Source organism: Paramormyrops kingsleyae, chromosome 4 (assembly GCF_048594095.1).
Source record: "Paramormyrops kingsleyae isolate MSU_618 chromosome 4, PKINGS_0.4, whole genome shotgun sequence".
Classification (NCBI taxonomy): domain Eukaryota; kingdom Metazoa; phylum Chordata; class Actinopteri; order Osteoglossiformes; family Mormyridae; genus Paramormyrops; species Paramormyrops kingsleyae.
In genome coordinates, this window is record NC_132800.1 from 40138273 (window position 1) to 40165168 (window position 26896).

Sequence of the window (26896 nt, forward strand, 5' to 3'; positions counted from 1 at the left end):
TTTTACTGCATTGCAATCTATCGTCGAAGATGTTTTTGCTTAGAGGGAGTTTTATACTCTTGGTCTTCATACAGTTGATGGTTCCACTTTAGAGGTTCTTAACCCAGTCCTCAGTGCCCTGCATTTTTGTTGTAGTCTGCCACCTGTGGGCCGGGATGAGTACTACATTTTGACTCCAGCTCAGCTTGGGATGTGAACCCCTTTCCTTCAGCCTGTAGAGACTCCTCCACATCCATTGCATCAGGGAGACCTGTGGGACAGGGGCAGGTTTATTATTTTTGGCCATTCAAAAAGGCACTTTGGCCCCCCCAGTGTAGTGACTGTTTGTGGCCAATGGGGGGCATGCAAATTTATGGCTTGAGTGGTGTTAAACATTGCCGCAGGGTGTGGCCATGGCCTCAGGTCACAGACAAGGTGAATTTATTCATGTACGACACACATGTGATATTAGGATATATGTGTTAGGTTAAACTGCTGAAATGTGATACCTGTCCATTCAGAATTTCAGCTGAAGGCATGTTAGCTGTCAAACTAACACTGAAGTATTTGATGGGTGATTTTAAAGTTGCTTCTTTTATTAATCGCAACAGGTGATTGAGTAAAGTCAGACTGGCATTCTTCTGAGTGTTTTTTTTTTTTGTGGTTACGGGAGAACTTTTTATTTATTTTTTTTTTTTTTATGAACTCACGGCATAGCAAATTTAGCACGTCGCTTAATGAACACGGTCCGTCAGACTGCACTAAGCGCCCAGCAGGCGGGAACGGCGATGCCAGCGGCTCGGGGATCCGGAAACGTTCGGAGCCCGGCTGCAGGAGAGATTATGCAAAAATGCGTGCTGTTGCATAAAAAGCCCGATCGTGCAGGATACGTGCCTGGCGCCCTGCATATTTAATCAGAATTAGGAGTAAAAACAACGCTGGTAATACTTAATCTTAAATAGTTGCCTAATGATCGCTTTTTCAAAAAGTAAAAAAAAAAAAGGAAGTGGAGTTCCAGAGTGAGGTTAGAGAGTATGATGGTACAGGATGGTACAGCAGGGAGGAAGAAGTAGGAAACGGATTAATTTCATTGGAGCCATTCTGGAAAGCTGTAATGATTGCAAGGTGCGGGTTATATATAGTGGCCGTATGGTGTGGTGTTGACCAAAAACATTTCCCAGGTAGCAGATGCCATCAGAACATGGATTCTTCACCAGCATGACCCGTGTTTCATACTGTAATAGCACCATTAAAACAGTAATTCTTCACCATGAACAGTTACTGGGGTTTAAATGTTTCTGTTGTCATTGTCGATTTGATGGTTTTTTTTTTACACATTTTTATCAAAGTAAAATGTATGTCCATTTCCAGCTTGGCGTTTTTCTTAATCGTGCAAATTCCAGCTCTGCTTGTGTTATAGAGGAATTCAGTCAGTAGGGGCAACTCTAGGTTTTTTTTTTCTTTTTTTATAGTGGGGGGTAAAGACGGTAAGAGAGAGGTAAGGAGTATGCACTGATTACAGCAGGTTACTGCACCCACCACGCGGATGAGAACCTGAGTGCAGGCATGCGGCGGGCGATACCTGAGCTTTTTTCCGGCGGCTAGAGTGACCCATCCTGCCACCAATCCCCGGGTTATTTCCTGTAAATTGAAGGACCTCCTTATAGGACTGGATGTAGATTAACATCATACCCAGGATGAAGCAATTGCAGATTAAGGACCTTGCTCTAGGTCCAAACGGAGTAGAATCACTCCGGACATTCACGGGATTTGAACCAGCAACCTTCCAAGTGGGGTCTTAATTTGTACAGAGGGGTCTACCTTATCATTTGCCAATGATTTGGTTTGAATCGGTGAATGACAGGGGAGGGGGCACTCTGGGGACCAATCAGCTTTCAGCTGTCACTTGTGCCCCTTTGGCCCCGCCCCTCTATACAGCCTTGGCAGGGAGAGGTATGAGTGTCCGCAGGACACTGCATGATACACTGTGATAATTCAGCTCATGCCCATGTGTTATGACTGGCCTTTAGGTAGCCTTTCAATCTGCTGTAAATATCCCATTCACTCCCCTGTTTTAGGGGATCGTTTATGGTGGCCTTGTTCCTGCCTTGCAGCTTTTATTTCCAGTATGGGACTGTAATTAACTTGATATTTCACATTAGCACATCCACAGCAATTAATATTTCACATCATGTGATTTTATCACCCAGGTGCAGTGCTGCATCATATTGACCGCCAATCGAAAGGTCAGGGTGAGGGGCCGGGGGGGGGTTTGTTGATATGGAGAAGGTTGTGTAATGAGCTTCAGCTGAGGAAGGACAGGGTGGATTCATGAAACCAGCCAGGGCTGAGCTTGGCGGAGCTTATCTGGAAGGAGAGGGGATTCAGCTTCACTGGTGCTGAAGACACAAGCAGCTGGACACTTAGGATTATCTGTCAAGAAGATGGTGGTCGCCTTCTCTGCACATGCCGCTGAACTTTCAAATCTGGACTCAGCAGGACATATGTTACTCATAGGTGCAGAGTAGGCATTAATGTCTTGTAGGGTTGGTCGCAGGTGATGTTGGTGTTAAGGTCTCATAGGGTTGGTGGTGCTCGCAGGTGATGTTGGTGTTAAGGTCTCATAGGGTTGGTGGTGCTCGCAGGTGATGTTGGTGTTAAGGTCTCGTAGGGTTAGTGGTGCTCGCAGGTGGGGTAGCTGTTAAGGTCTTATAGTGTTGATGGTGGCTACAGATGGAGTAAGTGTTAAGATCTCATAGGGGTGACGGTGGCCGCAGGTGATGTTGGTGTTAAGGTCTCATAGGCTTGCTGTTGGAGTTGGTGTTATGGTCTCCTAAGGTTGATGGTGGCCGCCGGTGAAGTTGGTGTTGAGGTCTCGTAGGGTTGGTGGTGCTCGCTGGTGGACTAGTTGTTATGGTCTTGTAGCGTTGATGGTGGCTACAGATGGAGTAGCTGTTAAGGTCTCATAGGATTGATGGTGGCTGCAGGTGGGGATGGTGATACGGTCTCATGGGGTTGGTGGTGGCTGCAGGTGGAGTTGGTGATAAGGTCTCGTGGGGTTGGTGGTGGTTGCAGGTGAAGTTTGGTGTTAAGGTCTTGTAGGGTTGGTGGTGGGGTCTCACTTTCTTTTTATTAGCGTATTCTATCTTGGTGATGTATTTTTGTGATTAATAACTTGGTAATTAGAAAACTGCTTTTGTGTGGAACAGAAAGATCCCACTAATTTTACAGGAGTTAAGTCAAGCATGACTGTGCATGACATGAAAGTCTAAATTAAATAAAGGATAATATGTAACTAATTAAGACAATAACGATCGGCAAATTAGCATGTCATTGTCAGAATATGAGTGTTACACACTGTTGGAAGCCATTTTGTATACTGTTGGTGTCGTTCACATTTTAATGGAATTTCTGAGTTTGCTGAAACACTTTCTTGTTGTGAATCGAATCTGTTTACAGGTCACAGGCCAGAATGCATCAGTTTTTTTTTTTAAATTGTAATCTTCATTTTAATTTTGTTTCTTCAGGCAACTGTATAATTAGAGCACTTCAATGGATGCCAGCATTTACCGGCAGATTATGAATCCTCTCCCAGGAAAACAGGAATAGTCCTTAATTTTGAAGACAAAACGCATTCCTAATTCTACAGTGGCCTGTACACGTTTTCGCTGGCAATTTGCAGCTAACGCGCAGCTGTACGTCGACCCACAGCAGCTCGGTAGCTGCACTTGATTGCGTTAAGCCTTCCTACGGCACGTGCTACGAGGTTAAATAAAACCCCCAACTGGGTCGACTTGGTTTCTGCTCACAGTAAAGCTACTCTTTCCAACCGCGGGGCTTTGATAAAGGGAGGAGATGGGGGGGGGGGAAAGGAGCTGTTTGACCTTTAGGTGTTTAAATTATTAAACAGCAAATAGAGTGAAGGTCTGGATGCTCGCAAAGCTAATTTGTCCTGCACCGCTCGGAGAGCTAAGGAATCTTATTTGAGGTCCTTCAGCTCTGGCCGTCCCCCGTGCTGCCCGTGTGCTGGGTGCTAATGAAAGGCCTTGTCGCCATGGCCTCCCTGTAATTCCAGTTCGATTTCATTTATCTCCCACGCTCCTCGGCAGCCAATATCCTCTCCGCCGCCCGGGCATGGACGGGGCCGGGGAGGCAGGCTTATTTGATCAGGCGTCAGCACAGCAAAGCCTTTCATTCATTCATTCTTTATTTTTTTCCAACATCATTCCCAGTTGTTAAACTCAGAGAGCAATTATCTGCCGAGATGATAAAATTGTTGCTTCTTTTGTTATTGGTCAATTAAAGGAAACGCTGTCCTGGACTGGAGGATATGGCCTTCCGGAGCGTTATTTCGCAGCATTTGAATAACGCACATGTGAAGTTGTGCTTTCCTGAGCTGCATTGAGACAGCCGGCTTTCACAAACCGTGAACAGAATTTGCGTCGTAATTCTCTGTCGAGCCGCCATCGACCCCCTGCCTGATACAATATCGTGCTACCAAGGTTTTTATAACATTGTCAGACAAGGATGGTGCTTCCATGCCGATCATCTGTATGTAGTTCTGGAGGTTCTTATACTGTCAAAACTGCAGATACACGCAGATATCGGAGGGTTAAGGTGGGGCTTCTGATACAGTTAATAATCTGCAGATACCTTGAGTACGCAGATGTTGGAGTGTGTTCCCCTTCGATCTGAGTGCAGTGTCGAGGGCTCTGTTAGCGGCCTGTTGCCTCAACGGGACCCAGCTGTTGAACAGCTTGCTCTGTCGCGCCGTAATTGGTTTGCTGTGGACCCTACAGATGCTTCCCAGTCTCAACGGCTAAAAAAGACTCACACTAACACACGCTCACTCATGGGTAAAGGTAGACATTCTCTTGCTGTCGAACACTCACGATGAGGTTGGTAAAGGCCCCCTTCTCTCTACACCCCTGCAGCGTATACCAGGTGGTGGTGGAAGACGAGCGGCCTCGCCGGGCCCGGAGCTCGCCGGAGATCCTGCGTTGCTACCCGGTTCCCATCCACTTCCAGAACGCCACACTGCTCAACTCTCCCTACTACTTCACGGCCGAGATCCCGGCCGGGGGTCTCCAGATGCCCCTGCCCTTCAGCATCGGAGACAACCGGACCTACAACGGCTACTGGAACGCTCCACTGTTGCCCCACAAGAGCTACAGCATCTACTACCAGGCTGTCAGCAGTGCCAACGGGGTGAGGATTCTGGCGGGGTTCATGTCCTACTCTACCTGATGGGGAGGGGGGGGGTGTTCACTGGCCTTGTGAAACCAAGAGAGAACAACTGAATGCTAGCCAGGGTGGATCAGTAGGCTTACACTTTAGATTCCAGCTAATGTCAAATATGGTACATCCGTCCAGCATTCATGCCAATAGATTCCATCAATTCCCTTGGTGTGAATCTTATGTAAAGTTATTTAAGTGATTTTGTTGCACATGCACACACTGACAGTAAAATTGACTTTGACTTTCGAGGCACAAACCAAGGTTTGGACTTAAGTGTTTGGCTTTCACCATAGATGCAAGTGTCTTTAGATGGTTAGAGTGACTTCATTAGATGGTAAAAGCCCTCAGGAAGTTCTGTATGGTGGCCCCAGAGTCATATAGTCTGTCCGTGTCCCTGGGTGTCCTCCACTTAGTCCCCGAATCTGGCTTTCCAACACCAGGTCCGGTTTTAACGTCACTTCATGGCCCGCGGATACAAATGAGTATGATTTACATGTCAGGCAGGTCAGGTCCCCTGAAAGGCCGTGCGACGGAGGGGAGTGGTGACCCCCAGGACAGTTTGTGACAGCAAAGTAGCACTCCCCCCCCCTGCTCAGAAAGTCAATGTACTCAGCATGCTGCTGGAGTGAGGGGTGCCGGTGAACGGGAAGGCCCGTTATGGACCCCCCTCGGCGCACTAAAATGGCCTGGAACTTATTGAAAAGAGAGGAAATTGCGTGTTAGAGCGGCTGAATAGACTCTCTGAGAGAGAGAACTTAGTCTGTTATTAGTCTAAAACGTCTAGGCTGGACTGCAGCAGTGGCAGCTGGGGGCTGTATGTACAGAAGCCTCCAGATTTAATATGTGCGTATAAAGTGATGAGGCAACAACCATAATAATAATAACTATAATAATAATGATAAAGCGATTTCACATGTGGAAATGGCCTGGATGGACTGAGCATTCTGCTTTTTATTTCCTGTGTAGCATGTTTAGCGTAATTACTTAAGCCTGTTCATATTATTATTAGCTTTAATGACTTATTCATGTAGGTGCTGCAAAGAGGTACGACTTGTACCTGTCATCTCTTTCTTTGCCACGTTGCCGGCCGCAGTTAATGGACGCGGCAGATACAACGGGACGCGACATGCAGACATGACCTACCTGGGTGATGACTTCTCTGGGGTGAAAATTTTGGGGGCCACATGAGGACATGGCGCTTTCTCCACACGAAACCGGGCCGGCCCAATGTGGCAAAAATCGATGGGGCCATCGTGTTCAATGCCAGTGCTCGTCGTGCCGCTCTCTGTCCAGTCAGATGAGCTTATTGGTTTTAATGGTAACAGATGGGGATCTCCCACACTCTCGTTTTAGGAACAATGGATTCCCTCAGACAAAGAGTGGTCATGACGCCGGAAAGGGTCGTGGAGCAGGGAGGGGGACACACCAGTATCGCTTTGCTCCCCAATTCCACGAAATGTCTGTTACCTACTGGTCCCGTTCTGGGCCTCCCCTCATGCGCTTGCTTGTCCAATGGGCCTCGAGATCCCAGGATCATGGCCTGAGCATTGGCGTATGACAGTCGCGAGAACATGGCCTACGGCTCTGTCGGGTGGGGGGGGGGGGGGGGTAGGGTGGTTCTCCTGGGGAGCCGGGGGACGGCGTCCTGCCAGGCAGCATGTACAGCGAGGAGGCTTCTCCTGGGCTGCGGCTTGGTGTGTTTCACGCTCCAGAGAGCCCCCGCACAGCGGGGGAGAAATGAACAGAGCCCCCAGCATGCCTGTGGCTCCTTCCTCACTGAGGGTGCATCTCCATCTCCACCAGCCAGACAGTGACTCATCTGGCCTTTTCTCTGTCTTCCCTAGGAGACCAAGATTGACTGTGTACGCGTGGCCACCAAAGGTAGGACTGCAGGGGTCACTAGAGAGGAGGGGGGTTGTTCGCTCGGGGCAACACAATGGGCTCCAAACACCTGTTTGTGGCTTCGTTCTGGTTTTCCAGGAGTGGAAAGCAAATTCCAGAACCTTCCCTAACTTACCAGACTTTTATTTTGAAAGTTACTAATATCTATGTTTGTGGTTAGCTCTGCTCTTGTCATCACCCTGCTACCTAGGGAGATCTTCCTCTCTGAACCCTTACTATTGGCATAAGAGCTTTGTTTTTTTTTTTTTTTTCTTCTGGCATTTTCTATACTCCATGGCTGCTTCCGCAGTTTGGAGGTTGTCTGGAAGCCTCGTTTACTTCTCTCTCCGCTAACCTACTGCCTCGGTCACGCGGGATGAGGACAGTGCTGAGAGCTCATTGGCTGTGGCCGTGGCGGGCCCGTCTGGGGAACATCAGCCGCGACAGAACACAGACTCGCCGCCTGCGACACAGTTATCTTGTTTTTCCATGGTCGCCCATTTAAGAGGGCGAGCGCTAGTTTGGCTATGGAGCTAATGGCTATAGCTGGACCAGCGCATTCAATTTCAGCTACTTTCAACTCATTTTTCATATTTTATCAGCCTGGTATTTTTATTTTTATTTATTTATTTTTTTTAACAGACCAGACCCCTTGAGGGATTAACGGGCCCCTGGCAACCCCCTCCCCAGATAGCTGAGCAGCATGGCTTGGCCCTGGGCAGTGTGGTCTGAAACACGGTGTTCTCCACTGCACTCACATTAATCAGTGTTTTCAGACTTTCTGTACAGTCAAAGCCTTTATAGATGCTACAGGCTCAGACTCCCTTCTGATGTCACTTCCTGTAAACTTATCAATCTTTTTCCCAGACACTGTCTTTCTATTGGTATCTGAGTCAGGCTGGCGGTGCTATGACCAAGCATGGCGAAGCCTAGTAAAATTGTTTTTATTGGAAAGTGAAACCGTTCCTTGTCCTCCTGGTGTTACATCATAAGGGGAAAGCATTTCTCAGTCTCCATCGCCTGGGGAGCAGTTTCTGAACTGCATCTGGTCTAAGGCAGGGTTAGGGAGCGTCTGTTAAGCTGTGCCAGGGATCCTAACGAATCTGCCGGCCAGCCAGTCACGCCTTCAGGTTATTATTAAAATTGAAATTACCTTTTCCCTCCATTCCAGTGGCCTCACAGTGCTCCTCTAACGCTTGTGCACACTGCGAGTTCTCGCTTTCTTGTTACGATGATAATTCTCACCCTGCCGCGGCTTCGTAGGCCTTGCGGGGGCTGCAAGGCCCCTGCCTCAGTCTTGCTCTCTTTCTCTGCATGCCGGCCTGGATCCTGATTGGCCTTTAGCTGCCATCATAGTGACCCAGCTCACCACACCCTACAATCGCATCGCCCCGGCGGCTGGTGAAAACCAACTAACAGGTCAGACCTTCAGCTGTCCGCTTCCTGCTCCTTCTGAATGACGTCACCCTCCTCTCTGCCTGTCCCTGTCGTTCTCCCAGCATGCTGCGAGCTGTCTGTCTCACTGCCTTCTCCATAGGGCCTGACCCACACTGCTCTCTGTGTTCATATGTATTTGTGTGCTTTGTGTCATATGTTTATGTGCAGTATTCGAATTGTGCTAGAGGTCTTGGGGCGCGGGGGGGTGGGTGGGGGGGGGGGGGCTGGTAGGTAGTAATATAAAAGCGGGTGGTGGGGTGGAGTGCAGAGGTGGATAGTTCTCGTCCAGTAAGTACAAATCACAGCCAGAATTTTGTTTCAACCAATCAGTTTTGGCACTCTGTGACTGAATTGGTTGGTTGAAACAAAACCTTGGTCAGGATATGTACTTTCTGGACCTGAACTTTCCACCTCTGGTGAATTGTCAGTGGCAAAAGACGTTAATCAAGGGGGAAGCCCGCAGTAAAGGTTTTTGAAGGGGGCTTAACAACAGTCTTACTTTTTGTCTTATGGGGGGTGCCTTAGCTCTTATGGGAGGGCCCTCCCCCCCAAATCCCCCCTAGTAACAACACTTTATGCGTTCCTGCTTGCCAGCGTGCATGTCTTCTGTCCGTGTGTGTTTTTATAATTATTACATTGTGGAGACCAGATTTCCCTATAGATTAAAACCTTTAACTTTGTTACCCTGATTGATTACTTATGTTCACATTTAGGGCTGGATAGGGGTTAAGGTTGTCATTGTTGGGATTAAGGTTTTTCCCATAGAAATGATTGGATGGTCCCCACAAAAGATATGAATACAAACCTGTGTGTGTCTGTGCGCATGCATGTGGTCCTCCCGCATGCACGTGCACACACTCATATCCCACTGCACTTCTGCTCTCCTGGCCAGAGGTCTGAGTGCATTCTTACAGGTAAGTGGGTCTGTGTCTGCTGATCCGCCAGCGTTGTTCGGCTGGGGCCGGATGTGGGATAGAGACCTGCCTAGGGGACAGGAGCACGACAGAATCAGACCGGGACTCTTTAATGGCACGAGAAATCTATCAGGGTACAAGCACCCTTTAAGCATAGGAACAAGCTACTGCTCAAAAACAACAAATTAGTTTCCTGAAACCTTTAGATGAAATCTTAAGGAATGTACAGACTCTCTCCCTGAACTCTCTAGAGGCTCTAAAATAAACAAAGCTGGCCCTTTTAAACCTTAACGATGAGAGCAGTTCACCAAGGGTCAGGTGGGTTTTCAACCCGCTTCATTTTCTTAGGCATGGAAGAGTTAGAGATCAATTGCCATGGAAACACAGAGCGTCACTGAAACGTGTCGCTTTGCTGCCGCTTCCCGCTTCCCATTGGCTCCTGGCTCGTCATTAATGGTTCAGAATTCCAGGTTTTTCTCCCGCCTGAATAATACAGTCCAGTGCCTTTTTCATGTTTGGTGTCAGGAGGTGTACAGTTACCAGTCTCTGCATGGCAGGCACTGTGTCACCGGAGCTGAAATGTCAATGTTTTTCTGCATCGCTGATGTCCGGCTTGCGACGTGAAAGTGGGAACGTGTCAGTGTGTGGGTGTGGAACAGCCAAAAAAACATGGTGCAGGGGGCTTAAGCATGCATGAAAAAAGCTGTGATGTTCTGCCAGCTCTCGGGGAATTACATTTAAATATTTACTGTGCTCCTCACCCGAAGGTGAAAGGCTTTTCTTCTCGCCGGTGTACTGCACTAAAAGCGGGCTGTAAAACAAATATGCATGTTGTATGGTCCATGCGCTCTTAGAAATAATGAAAGATGAGATGATAATCATAAGGAAGACAGAATGGTGTGTGTTGAGGAGGTGGAGATCCAGCCTGCGATCTTTTCAGACACTGAAGTTTCTCTCCTCATGGCCTGCATTGTGGTTCTTCTCATGGATCCCCCGTGGTTCTCCACATGGGTCTTTCCTTGATTCTCTCCCTATGTTTCTCCTCAGGGTTCTCCCCATGTTTCTCATTCCCGTTCCCCTCATGTTTCGCCGAAATTCTCTGTCATTCTCCTTATCCCACCGATTCTCCTCATTGTTCTCCTCATGGTTCTCCTTCCAGTTACCCTTGTGGTTCTCTCCTTGATTCTCCCTGTCATTCTGCTCATGGCTCTCCTTTTAGTTACCCTAGTGGTTTTCTCCCTTATTCTCCCTGTGGTTCTCGTTATCCCCCTGATTCTCCTGTTTTTTGTTGTTCTTTTACCGGGAGGGAATCAGGGTAGTTTAGTGTCCTCACAGCAGCTGCTGCCATCGACGTTTTTAGCTCAGTCGCACCCCACCAGACCACGTGGCTCCTGAGCGCTGGGGTGCAGCTTTGCGAGCCCCCTTCGTCAGTGGCGAGGGGGGGTGTTTAGCACGACGGCGATCTTGCCGCAGATGATGGGGAGCTGGCAAGTCCCAGGGTGCTACCTCTGAGTGGCATCAGATGGGCTCCATGGCTACAGCACGTCCAAGAACATCTCCGCACATCTTTGAAAGATGTTCCTGATTTTTAGCTGAATTATATATTCTGTTTTGTGGATGTGTTAGAAAAAACTGAGAATTCCCTCTTTAGCCAGATGTCTTGGTCTCATTGGTGATCTGTGATCCTTCCTTTAGGTAATAATATATACCTCTCGAGAGAGAGAGGAACCATGAGCTACAGAGAAGGAGAGTGGTCAGTTATAGAAGATTTGTCTTTTTCAGTGTGACCTGGGCTAGGCTGATCTCCTCTTTAAGTAGGAAGTGTTTGTCTAAGCAGCCAGCATAGATAACGACAGACTGGCCTAAAACCTAGGAGAGAGAGACAAAGACCTGATGAAACAGTCTCCTGCAGGGGGCGGTAGAGACCAGGTGAGATTGTCTCATGCAAGGGGCAATAGAGACCAGGGGAGATAGTCTCTTGGGTGTGGGGAGAGGCATAGACACCAGGTGAGACAACGTCCTGCAGGGGGTGACAGAGACCAGGTGAGATTGTCTATTATGGAGGGGGATAGAGACCAGGTGAGACAGTCTACTATAAGAGGGGCAATAATTAATATAATAATAATTGATTCTTTTATTGACCCCCATGAGGAAATTCTCTTCAAGCCTTCCCCAACTTGCTCTCTGTAGGTGAGAGCAGGCTGGCCGTGAAGGGCAGCCCACTGAGCCACACGCTGCCCAATAGAGACCAGGTGAGAGTGTCCTGCAGGGGGCGATAGAGACAAGGTGAGACAGTGTTCTGCAGGGGGCGATAGAGACAAGGCGAGACAGTGTTCTGCAGGGGGTGATAGAGATAAGATGAGACAGTGTCCTGCAGGGGGCGATAGAGACAAGGTGAGACAGTGTCCTGCAGGGGCGATAGAGACCAGGTGAGACAGTGTCCTGCAGGGGGCGATAGAGACCAGGTGAGACAGTGTCCTGCAGGGGGCGATAGAGACCAGGTGAGACAGTGTCCTGCAGGGGGCGATAGAGACCAGGTGAGACAGTGTCCAGCAGGGGGCGATAGAGACCAGGTGAGACAGTGTCCAGCAGGGGGCGATTGAGACCAGGTGAGGCAGTGTCCAGCAGGGGGCGATAGAGACAAGGTGAGACAGTGTCCTGCAGGGGCGATAGAGACCAGGTGAGACAGTGTCCTGCAGGGGGCGATAGAGACCAGGTGAGACAGTGTCCTGCGGGGGGGCGATAGAGACCAGGTGAGACAGTGTCCAGCAGGGGGCGATAGAGACCAGGTGAGACAGTGTCCAGCAGGGGGCGATAGAGACCAGGTGAGACAGTGTCCAGCAGGGGGCGATAGAGACCAGGTGAGGCAGTGTCCAGCAGGGGGCGATAGAGACAAGGTGAGACAGTGTCCAGCAGGGGGAGATAGAGACAAGGTGAGACAGTGTCCTGCGGGGGGCGATAGAGACCAGGTGAGACAGTGTCCTGCGGGGGGCGATAGAGACCAGGTGAGACAGTGTCCTGCGGGGGGCGATAGAGACAAGGTGAGACAGTGTCCTGCAGGGGGCGATAGAGACCAGGTGAGACAGTGTCCAGCAGGGGGCGATAGAGACCAGGTGAGACAGTGTCCAGCAGGGGGCGATAGAGACCAGGTGAGACAGTGTCCAGCAGGGGGCGATAGAGACCAGGTGAGACAGTGTCCAGCGGGGGGCGATAGAGACAAGGTGAGACAGTGTCCTGTGGGGGGAGATAGAGACCAGGTGAGACAGTGTCCTGTGGGGGGCTAGGTGAGACCAGGTGAAAGTCTCCTTCCGGCCCAGTGCTCTTAGCAGGAGAGTTCCATCTTGAGATGCTGCTCAGGAAGCCTGGCATATGTGGCCCAAGCTTTGGAGCATCAGCCACTTCGGTTTTGGCCCATGCACTCTCCATCACCCCACTAAGGGCAGTGTAGAGACATGTGGGCCACATGCTGTTGCCTGTCTGACTGAAATGCTACTGTAGGGGGGAGCCAGTGGGTCTGGCCCGGCCGAGTGAGCGGGCCGTCCCAAGGGTGCCCCGATGGTTTTTCATCCCAGACTCATTCCGGGAGAGGAAATGGATGTTTCATCAGGCGGCCCCTCATATTATTGCGCAAACAGCCCGCACGGATCTCTCGTGGAGCCGTGGAAACGCGGCCTGTTGCTAGGTGTCGGTTATCTCGTTTGAGCAGATATTAAACGTGTGTTTGCAGGCGGAGACCACCCACCTCTGCCTTGCCGCATGTGGAATTGCTCTGGAGTCTCCCTCGCCGACACGCACCACATGTGACCCACATCTGAATATCTGAGGGCTAGAAGAAGCGCTTATTGTTCCAAACGAGAGATGCTGAAACACGCCACAAATGAGTGTCTGTCTGTCAGGGGTGCAAGCTTATAAGGAGTGATAATCAGTCATTAAGGGAGAAAACTACTGGGTTAGCACACATTACTATCTGGTTAAGAATGTCAGGCATATAAAATATGATTGTATAATATGTTGTTCAGTACTAAACAGGAAACTATTAATTTTGCATGCAATATTGTGGCAAAGAAATGTATTTAAAGGCAGGTTTCTTTCTCCAGACTTTCCACTTTCTTGTTTGTGGACAGATATAGCACAGATAGATATATAGATATATTTGTTGGCAAAATCTAATGTTATTAACTTAAGGTCTGCAACACTGGTCTGACAGGATGAATTAAATACTCAACAGTTTTCCGCGTTAGTACTTACTACTGTATCAGAGGGTTCAATCTGAGGTTCATTAGTTTGAACGTTGAGACATGAGGGCGATGTGCACCGTACACGGCGTAAAGATGCTTCATAAGCTAGGGTAGCTAGATGTGGTCTCGGTGCTTTAATCCTGTATGACAGCTGGGATTTCAGACTCTGCCTCCTTGCTCACACAGACTAACACGTCAGGTGTTATATCCGTGTAAACATCAAAGCCCAGTGGCCCCAATAAGGCGGAACGCTCTGGGATGCTGGAAACATGCGGTTCAGCCTTAAAGGGATAGCTGTCTGCATTTTCCCCACGTCAGCCCACTCGACTTATCAGTTTATCACTCTGTCTGCTCCTTGTTGCATATCAATATTAAAGCTTAATCAATCTGTCGGACAGTCTTTACACGTTTGTCTCCCACTGCAGTGTAGAGCGGTGTGGTTTTTTTTTTTTCCCAGCAGTCAATTTCTGAAATTGACTCTGGCGGCAGGCTGAACTGAGTTTTGTCTGAATGACAGTCGCAGAGATACTCGAGAGCTCAGGTTCAAGATGTCTGATTGGTCTCTAAGATGCTGATCACTGATACTCTGACTATTCACACACCGGTCCAAGGCATGGACACAAAAGCAGGAAGATAAGCTTAGAATCCTACTCCTGTGTCTGTTATAGGGTGCTCTTGTTACCCAGGCATGCGATTAGGTACTTTGCTGTAATGGGGAGTGTAAACAGTCATCTCACTGGAAATCTGGGTGCTGTGCACTTTAGGTTCTGACTCATCACTCATTTCAGGGGCCGCCACACGCAAGCCAGATGCGGTGGAGCCAGAGAAGCAGTCGGACCACACGGTGAAAATCGCAGGGGCCATTGCCGGCATCCTTCTCTTCGTAATTATCTTTTTGGGGGTGGTGCTGATCATGAAGAAAAGGTAAGACCCTCAATCCAGCATAGTGACTTGGGAATAACAGGAGTGATACCCACAATCTATTGCAGATAACAAACAAATATACATCCCTGGACCCACCCATTATGGGGTTAAATGATTACTTAAAGTTTGTTCTACGAATTTTGTATGGATTACGCTGCTTGTCTAACATCTCGGCAAAATTAGAAACTTTACACCATTTGTGTTGTGTCCTAAAGCAAGTTCTGCCAGCAACATTTTGTTATTTAAGTGGTCCAAAGCAAAAGAGATTTAGTAGTCTGAGAGTGTATATCTGTACATAAAAGCAAGATCAAATTAATTTGCCCTGATTCCCTTTTTACCCTCAAACAGATGCACTGTCAATTGAATGCTGAATAATTGATTTGATCACATTGATAGCATCCATTAAACGGTATATAGCATTCGTGCGCTGTCTGCGATGAAAAATTAATTCCACTGTATGACATGCTCAAACAAATGTCACTGTTTTAATGACCTGGGAATTGGATTTGGGATATATTTCGGAGGCCTATCTCATGAAAAGAACAGTAGATAAGACAGAAAAATTGATGAGAGCCTCAAAGAGAGTCCTTGGGCATGTTGCTACAGGCGTTTGCTGTAGTCTCCGGCTAAGGAAAGGCTTTAGAATTCCTCACCACAACAGCAATCCCCTCCCCTGCACACAGAGGGGCGCAGTAACTGGATAGGAGTGCAATTTTCATTTCCTTTACACTGTTATGGCGCGCATCACACCTTCCTGCCCATTCCCTGAATGCTGTTTGCATAATGAATGTATTATGTATGTGTATCTTAAAGCTGACTCATAAGCTTAACTGTGTTTAAAAGCTAATTTTCCTTAACGTCTTCGTTAAAAATCGTCCCGACTTCTTGCTGATCAGTTTAACTTTTTTTCCTGACAACCCGTAGACGTCTCTCTTAGCTTCTCCCTTTTCTTACTAATTCGTAAAGTCCTCATATTGATTCCGAGTGACGGTTTCCTCGTTAGCCTGAAATGTCCCCGACCCGCTGTGTGGCAGTTCAGAGCCGCCCCGTTGCTCAGCGGCGCGTGTGAATGCTAACAGCGATCACCTCGCCCCCACGGTCACAAGTTAACCTTAAGTTTGTGTCACCATATCTGCTTTTGTTCATTTCTACTTTCAGACATTAATATTTTACTTTTCTTTCCTTCCATCCCATCCCCTCCCTCCTCCCCCACCACTGCTTAACCCCCTCCACCCCACTCGGCAGAAGAACCTATCACTCCTACACTTACTACCTGTAAGTAACCGCTTTGTGCTACGTTAGCGACATGCTTTACGCCACGCCTCTTCCATGCATGACTACTGGGAACTCCTCTCTCCAACCTGGCCCCCCCAGATCCTAGTGATCCCAGTCCTCACTGAGAACTGGGGTGGGTGGGGGGGAGTTGACATAGTTGCCAGTAACCCCCGCTGCATTTCTGCCGGCTCGAAATGCCCACCCCCCTCACCCTCCCCCCACGAAGGCCTCAGACAGGCATTTTCATGTAGCTAAGAGCTTCAAGTCCCCCGCCAAGGACAGATGGATGGCCGCATACGTGTCCTTGCATGCTTTCGAGTTTTAATTTTATTTAAAAAGCATAACTCTTTATCTGTTGCTTGCCTCTTCGGGAGAGATTATCCTTTTGGCTCCAGACATCGCAAAACAAAAAAAAAAAAAATCAATAGTTTATGGCTTGTGAAATTTAATATGACCGCATCGATCTTGCTTTCATTTGATTTGTCAAAATCTGTAATTGAAAATGCCTGTCTTTTTTAAAGCAGCTATTTACTCTGAAAGAGGACCTTGATAAGTTTCTAATATGTAATGTTCATAACTTGTTAAGTTCCCGAGCCTCTGCATCTTCTTAACCCCTCTGAACGTGTTGGATGTAGAGGAGCGATGGATCCATTTCTTAATCGTGCCGTGGCTTATTGGCAAGAGGAGAGTTTTGTTCCAGCACTCTGGTGCATCGCTCCATGAAAAGGCTGGTATTCCCGTTCCTCAGAAAGGTCCTTGGGCATGTAAGGAAGGCAGCACCCTCACTTTTCCTGCTTAACCCATAACCGGGCGCCAACATGGCCGCCCTGCACCCCCAGCCTCTCTCACCCCACCCTGTCCTTGTCCTTTTGTCCCTCCTGTTAGGACCTGCCTGTTTTCCCTTTTCTTTTTCTTCCTTTTCTTTTCCATTTACTCATGTTTAGAGTCGCATGCACACCTTCCACTCACATCCATCTGAACGCTTCTGCCTTGAATCTAGCGACCCTGCGACAGGCCTGCTTTATTTGTGACTAAATGCTTTAAAATGACACCAGAGAGGCACCTGATGCACTTTTGTCTGCCTCTTCTAGAAACTTCCATGGCATCAAGCTGCATAAACAGAATGCCGTCAGAAGTTCCCTCTGCGCAATCAGATGATTTGTCTTAATCTGTCCCGATAGCGTAGCCGTTTGACTGCCGCCACACGCGTGTGCTCAGCTCGTTAGCGGCCCTTCCCGTTGCCCCGTGGATCCGGTTTGGGCCGCTAAGCATTGCTGTTTAAAGTGTAATGTGCTAAACGGCTCCATGTTTCGCAGCTCGGCTCTCTGCGGCCGTAGCCACGCGGATTCGTGTTGAGCATTAGCGGCCCGTGTCCGAAATTGAGCTGTTACACATGCGAGTAGTTTAATGAAATATTGACCAGTGGCCCTTTGATCCTGCTGCAGGCAGTAGAGCGAGGGCTCGGGGTGGGGGGACCATGCCGTCACGGAGAGCTCGGGGCCAGCCTCAAAGCGTCGCTCTCAGCCTCACCCCACCCCCGCATGCCGTGCGCGACCAGTGATAGAGTCCTCTCCACCTTTGAAACTTATTGTGATGGACCAGTGAAGCACATTATGAAAGAGAATGAAAAGGCGTCGTTAACACTAAAGCAATAAGAAGGTCACAAACACTCGTGTCCCCAAGACACGAGCTGAAATATAGCGGAATACGTGCCAGATTCACTTCCCATTTATAACACATTTATTGTTGTTCTGCTTAAGCCAATCCTTATCCAAATAATCTCTAGGTTACAAGTTATAAATCATTTCTCTAAATGGGAATGATATTCCTTTTTTGGTTAATCCTATAACATCTACACTTGAAGCATTAATGCTCGGGAATGGTGTGTGGCTCAGTGGGCTAGGATGCTGTATCTGTGATCAGAAGGTCTCTGGTTCCAGTCCCAGAGTCCGCGGACTGATTTCGTCATTGGGCCACACTTGCTCCAGTGCCTGGCCCTGCTTTTAAATTGTGCATTACTTTAGGTTATAGCATCTCCTTAATAAATAAATGATAATGCGTATAACGGAATATCGTCTATTACGGACGAGGTCCGCTGGTCCGAGCCGTGCGCCTTTAAGAACATACAGAAAAAGCATCGGATATAGCGGACGCACGTATAACGGAATTTCGCTTATAACAGACAAACAATTTGGTCCCAGGGCTGCTTTTAGCTGTAGTTCTGTTCGGTTATAACGGACATGCAGTTCCGCCAAAAGGCGCGTGGCGTGCCGGTGATATCCAGCACAGATACGTAGTCGGGATTATTAATAGTCACGCATCTGGTCAGGTGAAGTTGGATTACTACATGTACAATATAATAATCTATACCACAAGTGTGTCTGCTGAGGTGTGGCATGAGTCAATGGTGTCCTGTAGATGTGTTCTGGCCATACAGGAACTCTGGGTATAACGGACTTTGCATATAACTGTTTTACCAGGTCCCTTGAAGTCTGTTATAATGGGATTTTACTGTACTTTCATGATGCTTATGAATGTTCTATGAATGCTTTAAGAGTGCATTATGAAGCTGCTGTTAATGTAAAGCGTCAATAAATAAATTGTTTGTAATACATATGAGCCTGCAAAATGCACCGTGTGGCTAACTCCTCATATTTATAATACATTTTTTTAATTATTTTAATACAGTGCATTTCCTGTTGGTTTCTGTGGAGTGCAGTCGCACCCATTTGATCACTTTGCATGGGAAGGAAGCATATTAGCTGGCAAAATGACAAGCGGAGAAGACGTTTATCGGGAACGGCGCTGCTCTGGGGCGGGAAGGACAGGCTCGCCCAGCCGAGGTCGCTTAATGAGAGGTGTCGCCTGCACCAAGCGCCTTAATTAAATCCGACGAGCACAGAACGGTCGCATTATCTGCAGCGAGGGATTCACATTAGTTTGGAGCGAGAAACACGGCGTCGGGAGGGAGATAAAGAGGAGTGAAGGAGGAGAGAGCCGTAGCGGGCAGCTGCTCTCTGCATCGGGGCCTTTTCTTGAGCGTGACGGGGGCACGTGTCAGGGCACATCCTGTGGAATTACAGCACACTCCTTTCCAGCTTGAGTCTTGGGTCATATACAGGGACAGGACCACTGAGTCACTGGCCCCAGCTGAAAGCTGATTGGTCCACTCCCCTGTCACTCGCCAATTTCAAAACGTATCATTGGTTGATGATAATGTTGGCCCCTCTGTATGAATTATGACTCCCATCTTAAATAAATCCACAGTAACCAGTGGGTGAATGGGGCACAGATCCAGCGTGACCACGGGTTTGCTGTAGCATGAAGTTTTCGGCAGTGCCGCCGGTGGTGAGCGCAGTGCCGTGGCCGGCTCTTTCTCTGGGGTGATGTGCACAGTGAGTGTCTGTGGTGGTGGATGTCCGATAGGGGCTCAGGTGTATTACGGTTTACTTAAGCTGTAATTACCGTTAGGCCCCTCAACCCTCATTTTTCCCTCAGTGCAGGGTGGTTTCCTCATTGTTTGTCCGGAAACAATGCAGCTTTATCGCTGGGGAGGCTGAACCTCAAAAGCACCACCCAGAAATCTGCGTGATCTGCTCTCTGAGTTCGTAAGAAGTAGGACCGCAGTGAGCCATGATCAGACAGGAAGCTCCTTGGAGTTTATTGCACAGGTTAAGAATTGTGTGTCTAAGGATCTCTGCTGATTAGCCAGCCTCTCTATCCGGAGATGAGGCACAGTGATGTGCACATAGACATGATTCATGCTCACAGTTCTTTAAAAATTGACATTTTTAGCAAAATTATACATTAGAATTTGCTTCATGACTTATTCACACCTGGTGTTAAACAGTGAATCACGCTCGAACAATTAAGGATTTGAATTTTACAATCAGTCATGTTTAACAGATGAAAGTCAATGAAAATCTCATCTAAACGCTTTATCTCTAAATATTTAAGCCACAATGCAGATCAAATTCTTATAGTCAAATGTAAATTGAAGATGTCATTAAAAATTGCCCCGTGTGCTGTCAAAAAACTATTAATGCTTTTATTTAGATGGCTTAAAATGTTTTCAGTGAACAAAATGATCTGTCCTTGCGCACATGAAAGATGACTGTGCCAGCAGCTGGACTCAGCAGCCATGAAGGCATGTTTTCAAACCAGCATTTGCATCCCAATCCCTTTCATTTATTTATGAAGAAATGCATTGTGGATGCGGTCGGGCCACGGTCCGGTCCTCTGTGGCTGTAGAGCTTTTATGACTCCACGGTGACACGCTGTGATAGTCACGTCACCAGCCCCTTTATCTGTCAGCGTTTGATTTAGTCTTTTTCTGAAACGGATGCGGGGGTTCGGCCCAGCAACTCTGAGCCATTGGCGCATCCTTTAGGTCAGCGACAGCCAGCCGGGCATCGTGGGAAATTGAAACAGATTCTGCGGGGTTTCTCTACAGCGTGCCACATGGGCTTCCCTTTACAGCATGCCGGTGCACGGAACCCGTTAATGAGCGCATGTTCAGAGTCCTCTTTTTCTGAATGTTCTAACCTCACTAGAGAACTTATTTACCACAGCAAGGCCTTGTCGCGAAGGTTCATGTAGAGGAAGGAAAAAAAAAACAAAACATGGCAACATGGACGAGTGGATTGTTCTATTTCAGTACCAGCGGCCAGCTGCTGTATATGCTGAAATTAGACTGGGACAGTTTTTTTTTATTATTTCCCCAGACCATCCAAAAACGAACTCATGAAACCATTCGCAGGCATCCATGTCCACGACATCCACACTTGTATTCATATGTCCATTCATTGTATTTATAGTTCCTAATTTGCACACTATTCATTTTTACAGTACTGTATACTTGTACATTTTTGTACAATATATTTCCATTTGGCCAATTTCTTTTACATTTTGACACTTATTTTATTTACGTGCACAAGTTTTCCACTCACTTGCACTTTACCAAGTGTCAAGTGATGTGACACAAAGTGATGTGAGTTGATCTGATGACTGGCAGACTGAGCTTCAGCCTGGGTCCTGAGGGGAACCTGCCAGTTGCACGGACGCCAGGTTTTTTGGACTTGACTAGCGTGTTTTCCTCAGTGGCCCGTAAACCGCGGACCTGCTCAGCGCGGACTTCACAGGGACACCGCGGCAGCTCCTTCCTGATTTTTACTCTCTCTTTTTCTACTCCAAACTCTAAAACCTGCTCCCTGATACCCGGCACAGTATTTCCGTGTTTCTGGCGCTGGCTCCGCCGGCCGTCCGCCTCGTCGGGGCGGCACGTTAGCGTTTAGCTCGCTGTGTTTTTCCCCAGCAAGGAAACGCGCGGCACATTTTCTGTAGGTACGGCAAAGCAGATGAGTCAGCTTTCGTGTGAGCGGGAGGCCGGCAGACCAGGAGCTGTAATTACAAGCCACGCTGACAAGATCCCAGTGCTTGGAAAAAGACACTCATACCCTCTCATTTAGGACAGATAAACAAATGAAAGTAGCGCCGTTCGCCTGTCTTGAATCCCCCATTAGGTTCTCCGTGGAAACACACACACCCTCCTTGGATAGTTGTCATCGGCTACAGCCCATGTTTAATGTCACGGGTGTAATTTATCCTGGTTAATATCGCAGCTGAGAATGGTAAGCTTTCCCCTGCACCCACACTGTTGCATTCTGGGTTTCTCTGCTATGTTTTATGTAGCCGGTGTGGAACATCTGCCTTCGTGACATTTTTGTTTTAATCATGAGCGTATTCATGTTTTACGACGACCCCCCCCCCCCAGAAAGGGGCGGAGTCTGACGTGAGTGTTCACTCACTCAGGCATCGTCCAATGCCTGCTGTAGCTCGCCGGAGGATTTAAGCTGCTCCGGGTCCAACTTTTCATTCCAGTGACGTGTGGAGTTACCTGCGTTTTAGGGTTTTAGAGGGATCTCGGAGATGCAGAGGAATATGATAGGCTCTGATTCCTGTGATTATCAGACTGTAGTATCTTATCTAGTCATAGTGTTATTCCAAGTTCCTCACTACTGTTTTCATTCATTTTTTTGTCTGGTGGTTGGAGTTGCTTTGGAGAATGTTGTATATCATGAAACAGGTGGGTTTGACCACCAATAGGACCCAGTAGCTGTACGACATTTTCCTCAGAACATTTTTGTGTAAGTAAAGCTCCCAATAGTGGTGAAGAAAGAGTCTTACCTAGAGCTCCAGCTATACCCAGAGTTGTCATCCTCTTTCAGAATCAGACAGCTACATTTTTGAATTTTACTGATTGTAATTTGATCGTTAATGACTGTAAATCAGAGGAAGGGCTCTTTCTTGGGAGAGAGGGGGTTTTGTCACAGTCTTCTGCCCTGTGACAATGAGCACCGCTCTCTTGACTCTCCTTTGCTCGTGATTCCCGACTTCATGATGGCTGCACCCAGCACATTGTGAGTTGCATGCAGGGCAGATCATGTCTGATGTCGCTGTTGGTAATGACTGTTAAACCGCAGGTATGCTGTCATCTCTCTGCGCAGGTGGCTGTTTTAAAGCCACGCTTTTGGTGACGGCATTGCTGTGCATCTCCTTGTGGGATCTCAACGAGTTTGTTGAGGAAGCTTCCTGAAGCTGGGAACTTTGCCCGGATTGTTTTATCTACTGAGCATGGGCTATAGGTACTGTACCAGACCCGCCAGGGGTGTCCTTCAGGGAGATTTGCCTGGGCGTGCTAAACACAGAAACATAAGATCTGAAAAATCGGAAATGATATGTAGGCATACCTGCCTGTTACACCACAGGTAACCTGGCCAGTTCCGCAGTACAAAGAGGGAAGGTTAGGACTTCAGCGGTTCATGCTGTTATATCAGTGTGGAGTCACACCTGTACCAAACACACTCCTACATGTTTCCAGTTTTGTTTGAAGTAATTCCCATGTTGGCCAAGGGTACGTGGCTCCTCGGAAATATTAGTACTGCAGTAATGCAAATTTATTTTCTCATAATATTTAAAATTAGATGAAGGTTTTTGACTGTGTGTACCTCAATAGGTTGGGATGCCATCCTTGTGAACAGAAGGTTGGCAGTTCAAATCCCAGTGCTTTCAGCACTGGGTCCTTGAGCAAGACCTGTAACACAAACTGCTCCAAGGACTGACCGTACTCTAATATGTGTCACTTTGAGTAAAAGCATCTGCTAAATAAACAATTTTACCCCTCGAATCACAGTAAGAAAAATATATAATTCAATAGAAATGATCCAGTCCATCAGAAGGGGATTTGAACCCTCAGCTTTGCAGGTGTGAGGCCGTAGCTCTCCCTTCCAAGGCACTGTGCTGTCTGTAAACAATGGATGGGCCATGAAAATGATGCAGATTCCAAAGGTGCTGTGATTACACTGCGCACCTTTCACTTTAATTACACTGTCAGAATAAAAGCCCTATATAAAAGAAATAGGCTTTAATAGCGAAGATGAATAATGATTCTTACTCATGTTTGATGGTTATGTAATGAAGTTATCTCTTATTTAGACATCTCAAATTTAAACTTCAGATTAAATAATGACTCTTTAAAGTTTAATTCGGTTGGAGATTCCAGAAGTTAATCAGTGGTCATTAATGACTAATAGGAGTTTGTATTAACCTGTAGACTAAAGCACACAATCTCAATGTGTCATAGATGCCATCATCCTCATTCCCATTGTGAAGTTGGCTCTGGGACATACTTAAGAAAAGGGATTTGTCTATTTAAAGGGTTTCATGAATTTAAGGCATTTATATCAATGGCTTTTAAAGTACAAGTTTTACAGTAGCACCTACAAGCATCTCTTAGTAAGGTGATTTATCAGCTAGTGACAAACATTAAAAGTCTTTGTGTTTGTAAAGTCTTTGCTGGCTGTGCTGTTGTGTTGTTCAGCCAGGTGGGGGGGCTTCTCACAGGCAAGCCAGGTTAATGGCTTGGGGTGTGAGACAGTATTCAAAGGGCAGGTATTCCCCCAGCAAAGGTACATCCTTGTTAGCTAGGGACGGACTTCCTATAAGGCAAGTGTAGTCAGCTGCAGGGGGCCCTACAGACCAGGGGCCCCCTGAGGGCAGAGGTTACAGAACATGATCATTTAAATTATAGCAACATGTCTGTTGTTAGGAATTTTTGTGACAGTTTTCAGTATAGACAAATTCCCCCCCCCCCCCATTCAATCTGTAATGGACTATTCCAACTTGGGGGGCTGTACACTGTGGTGTGCTACCCTCCAGCCATACTGTGGTGGCATGCCCCCGCCCACCAGGATGAGAAACTCCGCAGCCTCACTCTCAGACGTGAAACTTTTCAATCTGACCGTTGGCCGCTGAAGGGTTTCGAATTTTATTTTCCTGGGATCTTGCGGGACGTTCGCCTGAAGAAAGCTGCTGTCCTTTTTTTTTTTTTCCCATTACTGACTGAGAGATTGGCTTTGACCTTGAGAGGCTGAAATAATGATGGGAAAGGGGCACCAACGAGTGCTTTCATTTATTTCGTAATGCACAAGTAGCTGTTTGGCCGTATGAGTTTCTCATTTTCGGTTGGGTTTACAGGATTGGAATGCTCTGGAGTGATAGACGAGGAGCTGCTGTCATTAGGGAGGCTTTAGTCCCGTCCCCCCCCCCCTCCCCCGACACACCCCTGAGGTGCCCTGGGGAGAAAGGGGGGCAGTTTTGATGTCATTAGGATTCGCTGATGTGCCGCCATTCACAAAATAAGGAGGCTGTCAAGGAAATTATAAGCTGGAGAGTATGGAGGCCTCTGCTGGAATGAATTCAAGGCTTTCATCCACCTGCTCTTCACAGATTACATTCCTAGCAGTGCCGCTGTCATCTCTCTTTAGCTGTGAGAGGGAGCCATCCCTCCCCGCCCCCCTAACGCACCCCCGGGGCTGCGTGTTTGTGAGGGGGCGTGTTGTTCCTTAGCTGGTCCTGGTGTGGAACACTTAGCTCGACAGGTCGGGGTCCCGGGGGTGTTGGGGGGGGTTGGGTGATGGCTGTGCCGCAAACATGGCTCACATTCATCAGCGTCTCACCTCACGTGGACCGAAAGCACGCTCTGTTCACTGAGGATTCAAAATAGAGCTGGTGCTTTGGGAGGGGGGGAGCAATTACACGGCCACCCCCTGAGATGTGCACGGAAATGGCACCTCTCACTGGCCGGCGGGAGGTAATGCATCACGTGCTTCTGCTTGGCATCTCCACGGTGAATGGTGCAGCGCTACAGTCCCTAGACATAAAAACAGCCCCATCTCAAATAGCACCGCTGCAGATGATCTTTCGGAGGCTAACGCTGCCGCGACCTTCCTGTTTTGGAAACCAGGGAGGGGCCGGTTTGGGAGCGGCCTGGCTGTCCAACATCTGGCTCCCATCTGTGATCCCGGCCTCCACCACCTCCTCGCTTTCCCCGGCTAGTAGTTCTGAATCCTCCAAGAACTTTCATTGCACCAACATCTCATGAGCTTACGCCATCTCCAAGAAAGAAAGGGGGAGGGGGGGGGGGAGTGTTGCTGCACCCCGGCTTGACAGCTTGAATTAGCATGGGGGGGGGGGGGGGCGCCGACCGGCCCCTGCAGCAGACGCACTCGGGCGCCTCTCAGGGAGCCGCCATCACATTGCTGCAGGCTAGAAAACATCCCTGTGACTCTCCTTCTAATGCATCATTCATCCCCCCCCCCCCCCCCCCATACCCCACTGAAGAGACTGCCCCACCCCCTCAGATGACAGGCCATGTGCGGAAGGTCCCGGCATGGCTGCTTAGGGGGGTCCCCGTACCATAGCATCTCTCTCATGAGAACGATGTCAGATCACACCCCCCTGCCTCCTCAGCAACCCCCCCACCCCCGTCCCTGTATTCTTCTTTGCCCTGTGGTCCAGGTAGCATGCCCCCTCTCTCTCCCCCCCTCTCCTTGGCTGCACTGCATTCCCAGGATCACACATTCCTGCTCTTGGGTTGGTCCTTTTAAAGAGACGTCAGAGAGTCTCAGGCTCGAGTCGGCCAGCTTTTTTTTTGGGGGGGGGCATTCGCTGGGCTCTCCCTGACCTTTAGATAATTGCCTTTATTCCTGTCAGCAGTCCCTGCAGCTCAGCCATTGGGCGGGGGGGGGGGGGGGCGGCGGATTTGATTCTTTCATCTGTGGGTTGGTTTACAAAATTTGCATGGGCTTACATTCTAATCAAGGCAATTCGGTCCAAAAAAAAGTGTTTATATTCCGGACTGAAATGATAAATTATGAAGGTTTAAAGTGTAATACATGGTCTCACTTTCTGCAGTATGTTGGAATTGGTTTGTTAAGTTGGAGAGCAAAAGCTGTACAGTGGTTTAAGAAAAAAAAAAATTTAAAATACAGTATGTTTTTTTAATTATTCAGATGCTTCTCGACTTATGGTGGGGATGTGTTCTGATGAACCCAGACATGTAAATAAATAATTACTGAAACGCACTAAAAACCAGTAATTGAGAAGTTAATGAACATTTTAAACACAGAAAAAAGCACTGTACGATATGACTATGACATATGTATGAGATGTTTACACTCCTGATCGTTAGAGACAGAGAATGTATCGTACGACATATCGCTAGAACAGGAACCGAACAAAATTCAAAGCTGACTACTGAATGTGCGTTGATATCACATCATAAAATTAAAATATCGTAAGTTGAACCACTGTAAAGCGAGGAGCATTTTTGGGTGTATGTGAAATATAGATAGATGTGTATATATATTGTCCACATAAATATACAAGGCGTGCCCTGTGCTTGTTGTGTGTGACTGCAGGAAGCTGGCGAAGAAGCGGAAGGAGACGCTGAGCAGCACACGGCAGGAGATGACGGTGATGGTCAACTCGATGGACAAGAGCTACACGGAGCAGGGCACCAACTGCGACGAGGCATTCTCCTTCATGGACACACACAACATCAACGGCAGGGGTGAGCAAAGCAGCCGAGATGGGAGGCTCATGACGTGTACGTTTAGTCAGGCCTGGGCCTGAAAAAAAGCCCTGATTAATCTATCCCTACTCAACTAC

At 48.0% G+C, this 26896-nt stretch overlaps 1 protein-coding gene across 11 annotated transcripts in view; it reads left to right on the forward strand.

Moving 5' to 3' along the window:
- The window catches only part of LOC111849733 (receptor-type tyrosine-protein phosphatase mu-like), a 153550-nt gene that overhangs the window by 94405 nt on the left and 32249 nt on the right, over positions 1–26896 (forward strand). For 5 of the 11 annotated variants that reach the window (XM_023822844.2, XM_023822845.2, XM_023822846.2 and 2 more), the window contains exons 12-17: positions 4914–5187; positions 7062–7098; positions 8443–8517; positions 14476–14611; positions 15857–15886; positions 26647–26798. In XM_023822844.2, coding sequence (XP_023678612.1) covers positions 4914–5187; positions 7062–7098; positions 8443–8517; positions 14476–14611; positions 15857–15886; positions 26647–26798 — 704 coding nt within the window. The remainder of the gene's footprint in view (positions 1–4913; positions 5188–7061; positions 7099–8442; positions 8518–14475; positions 14612–15856; positions 15887–26646; positions 26799–26896) is intronic. The other 6 variants (XM_023822848.2, XM_023822850.2, XM_072711334.1 and 3 more) reach the window with 3 other exon arrangements.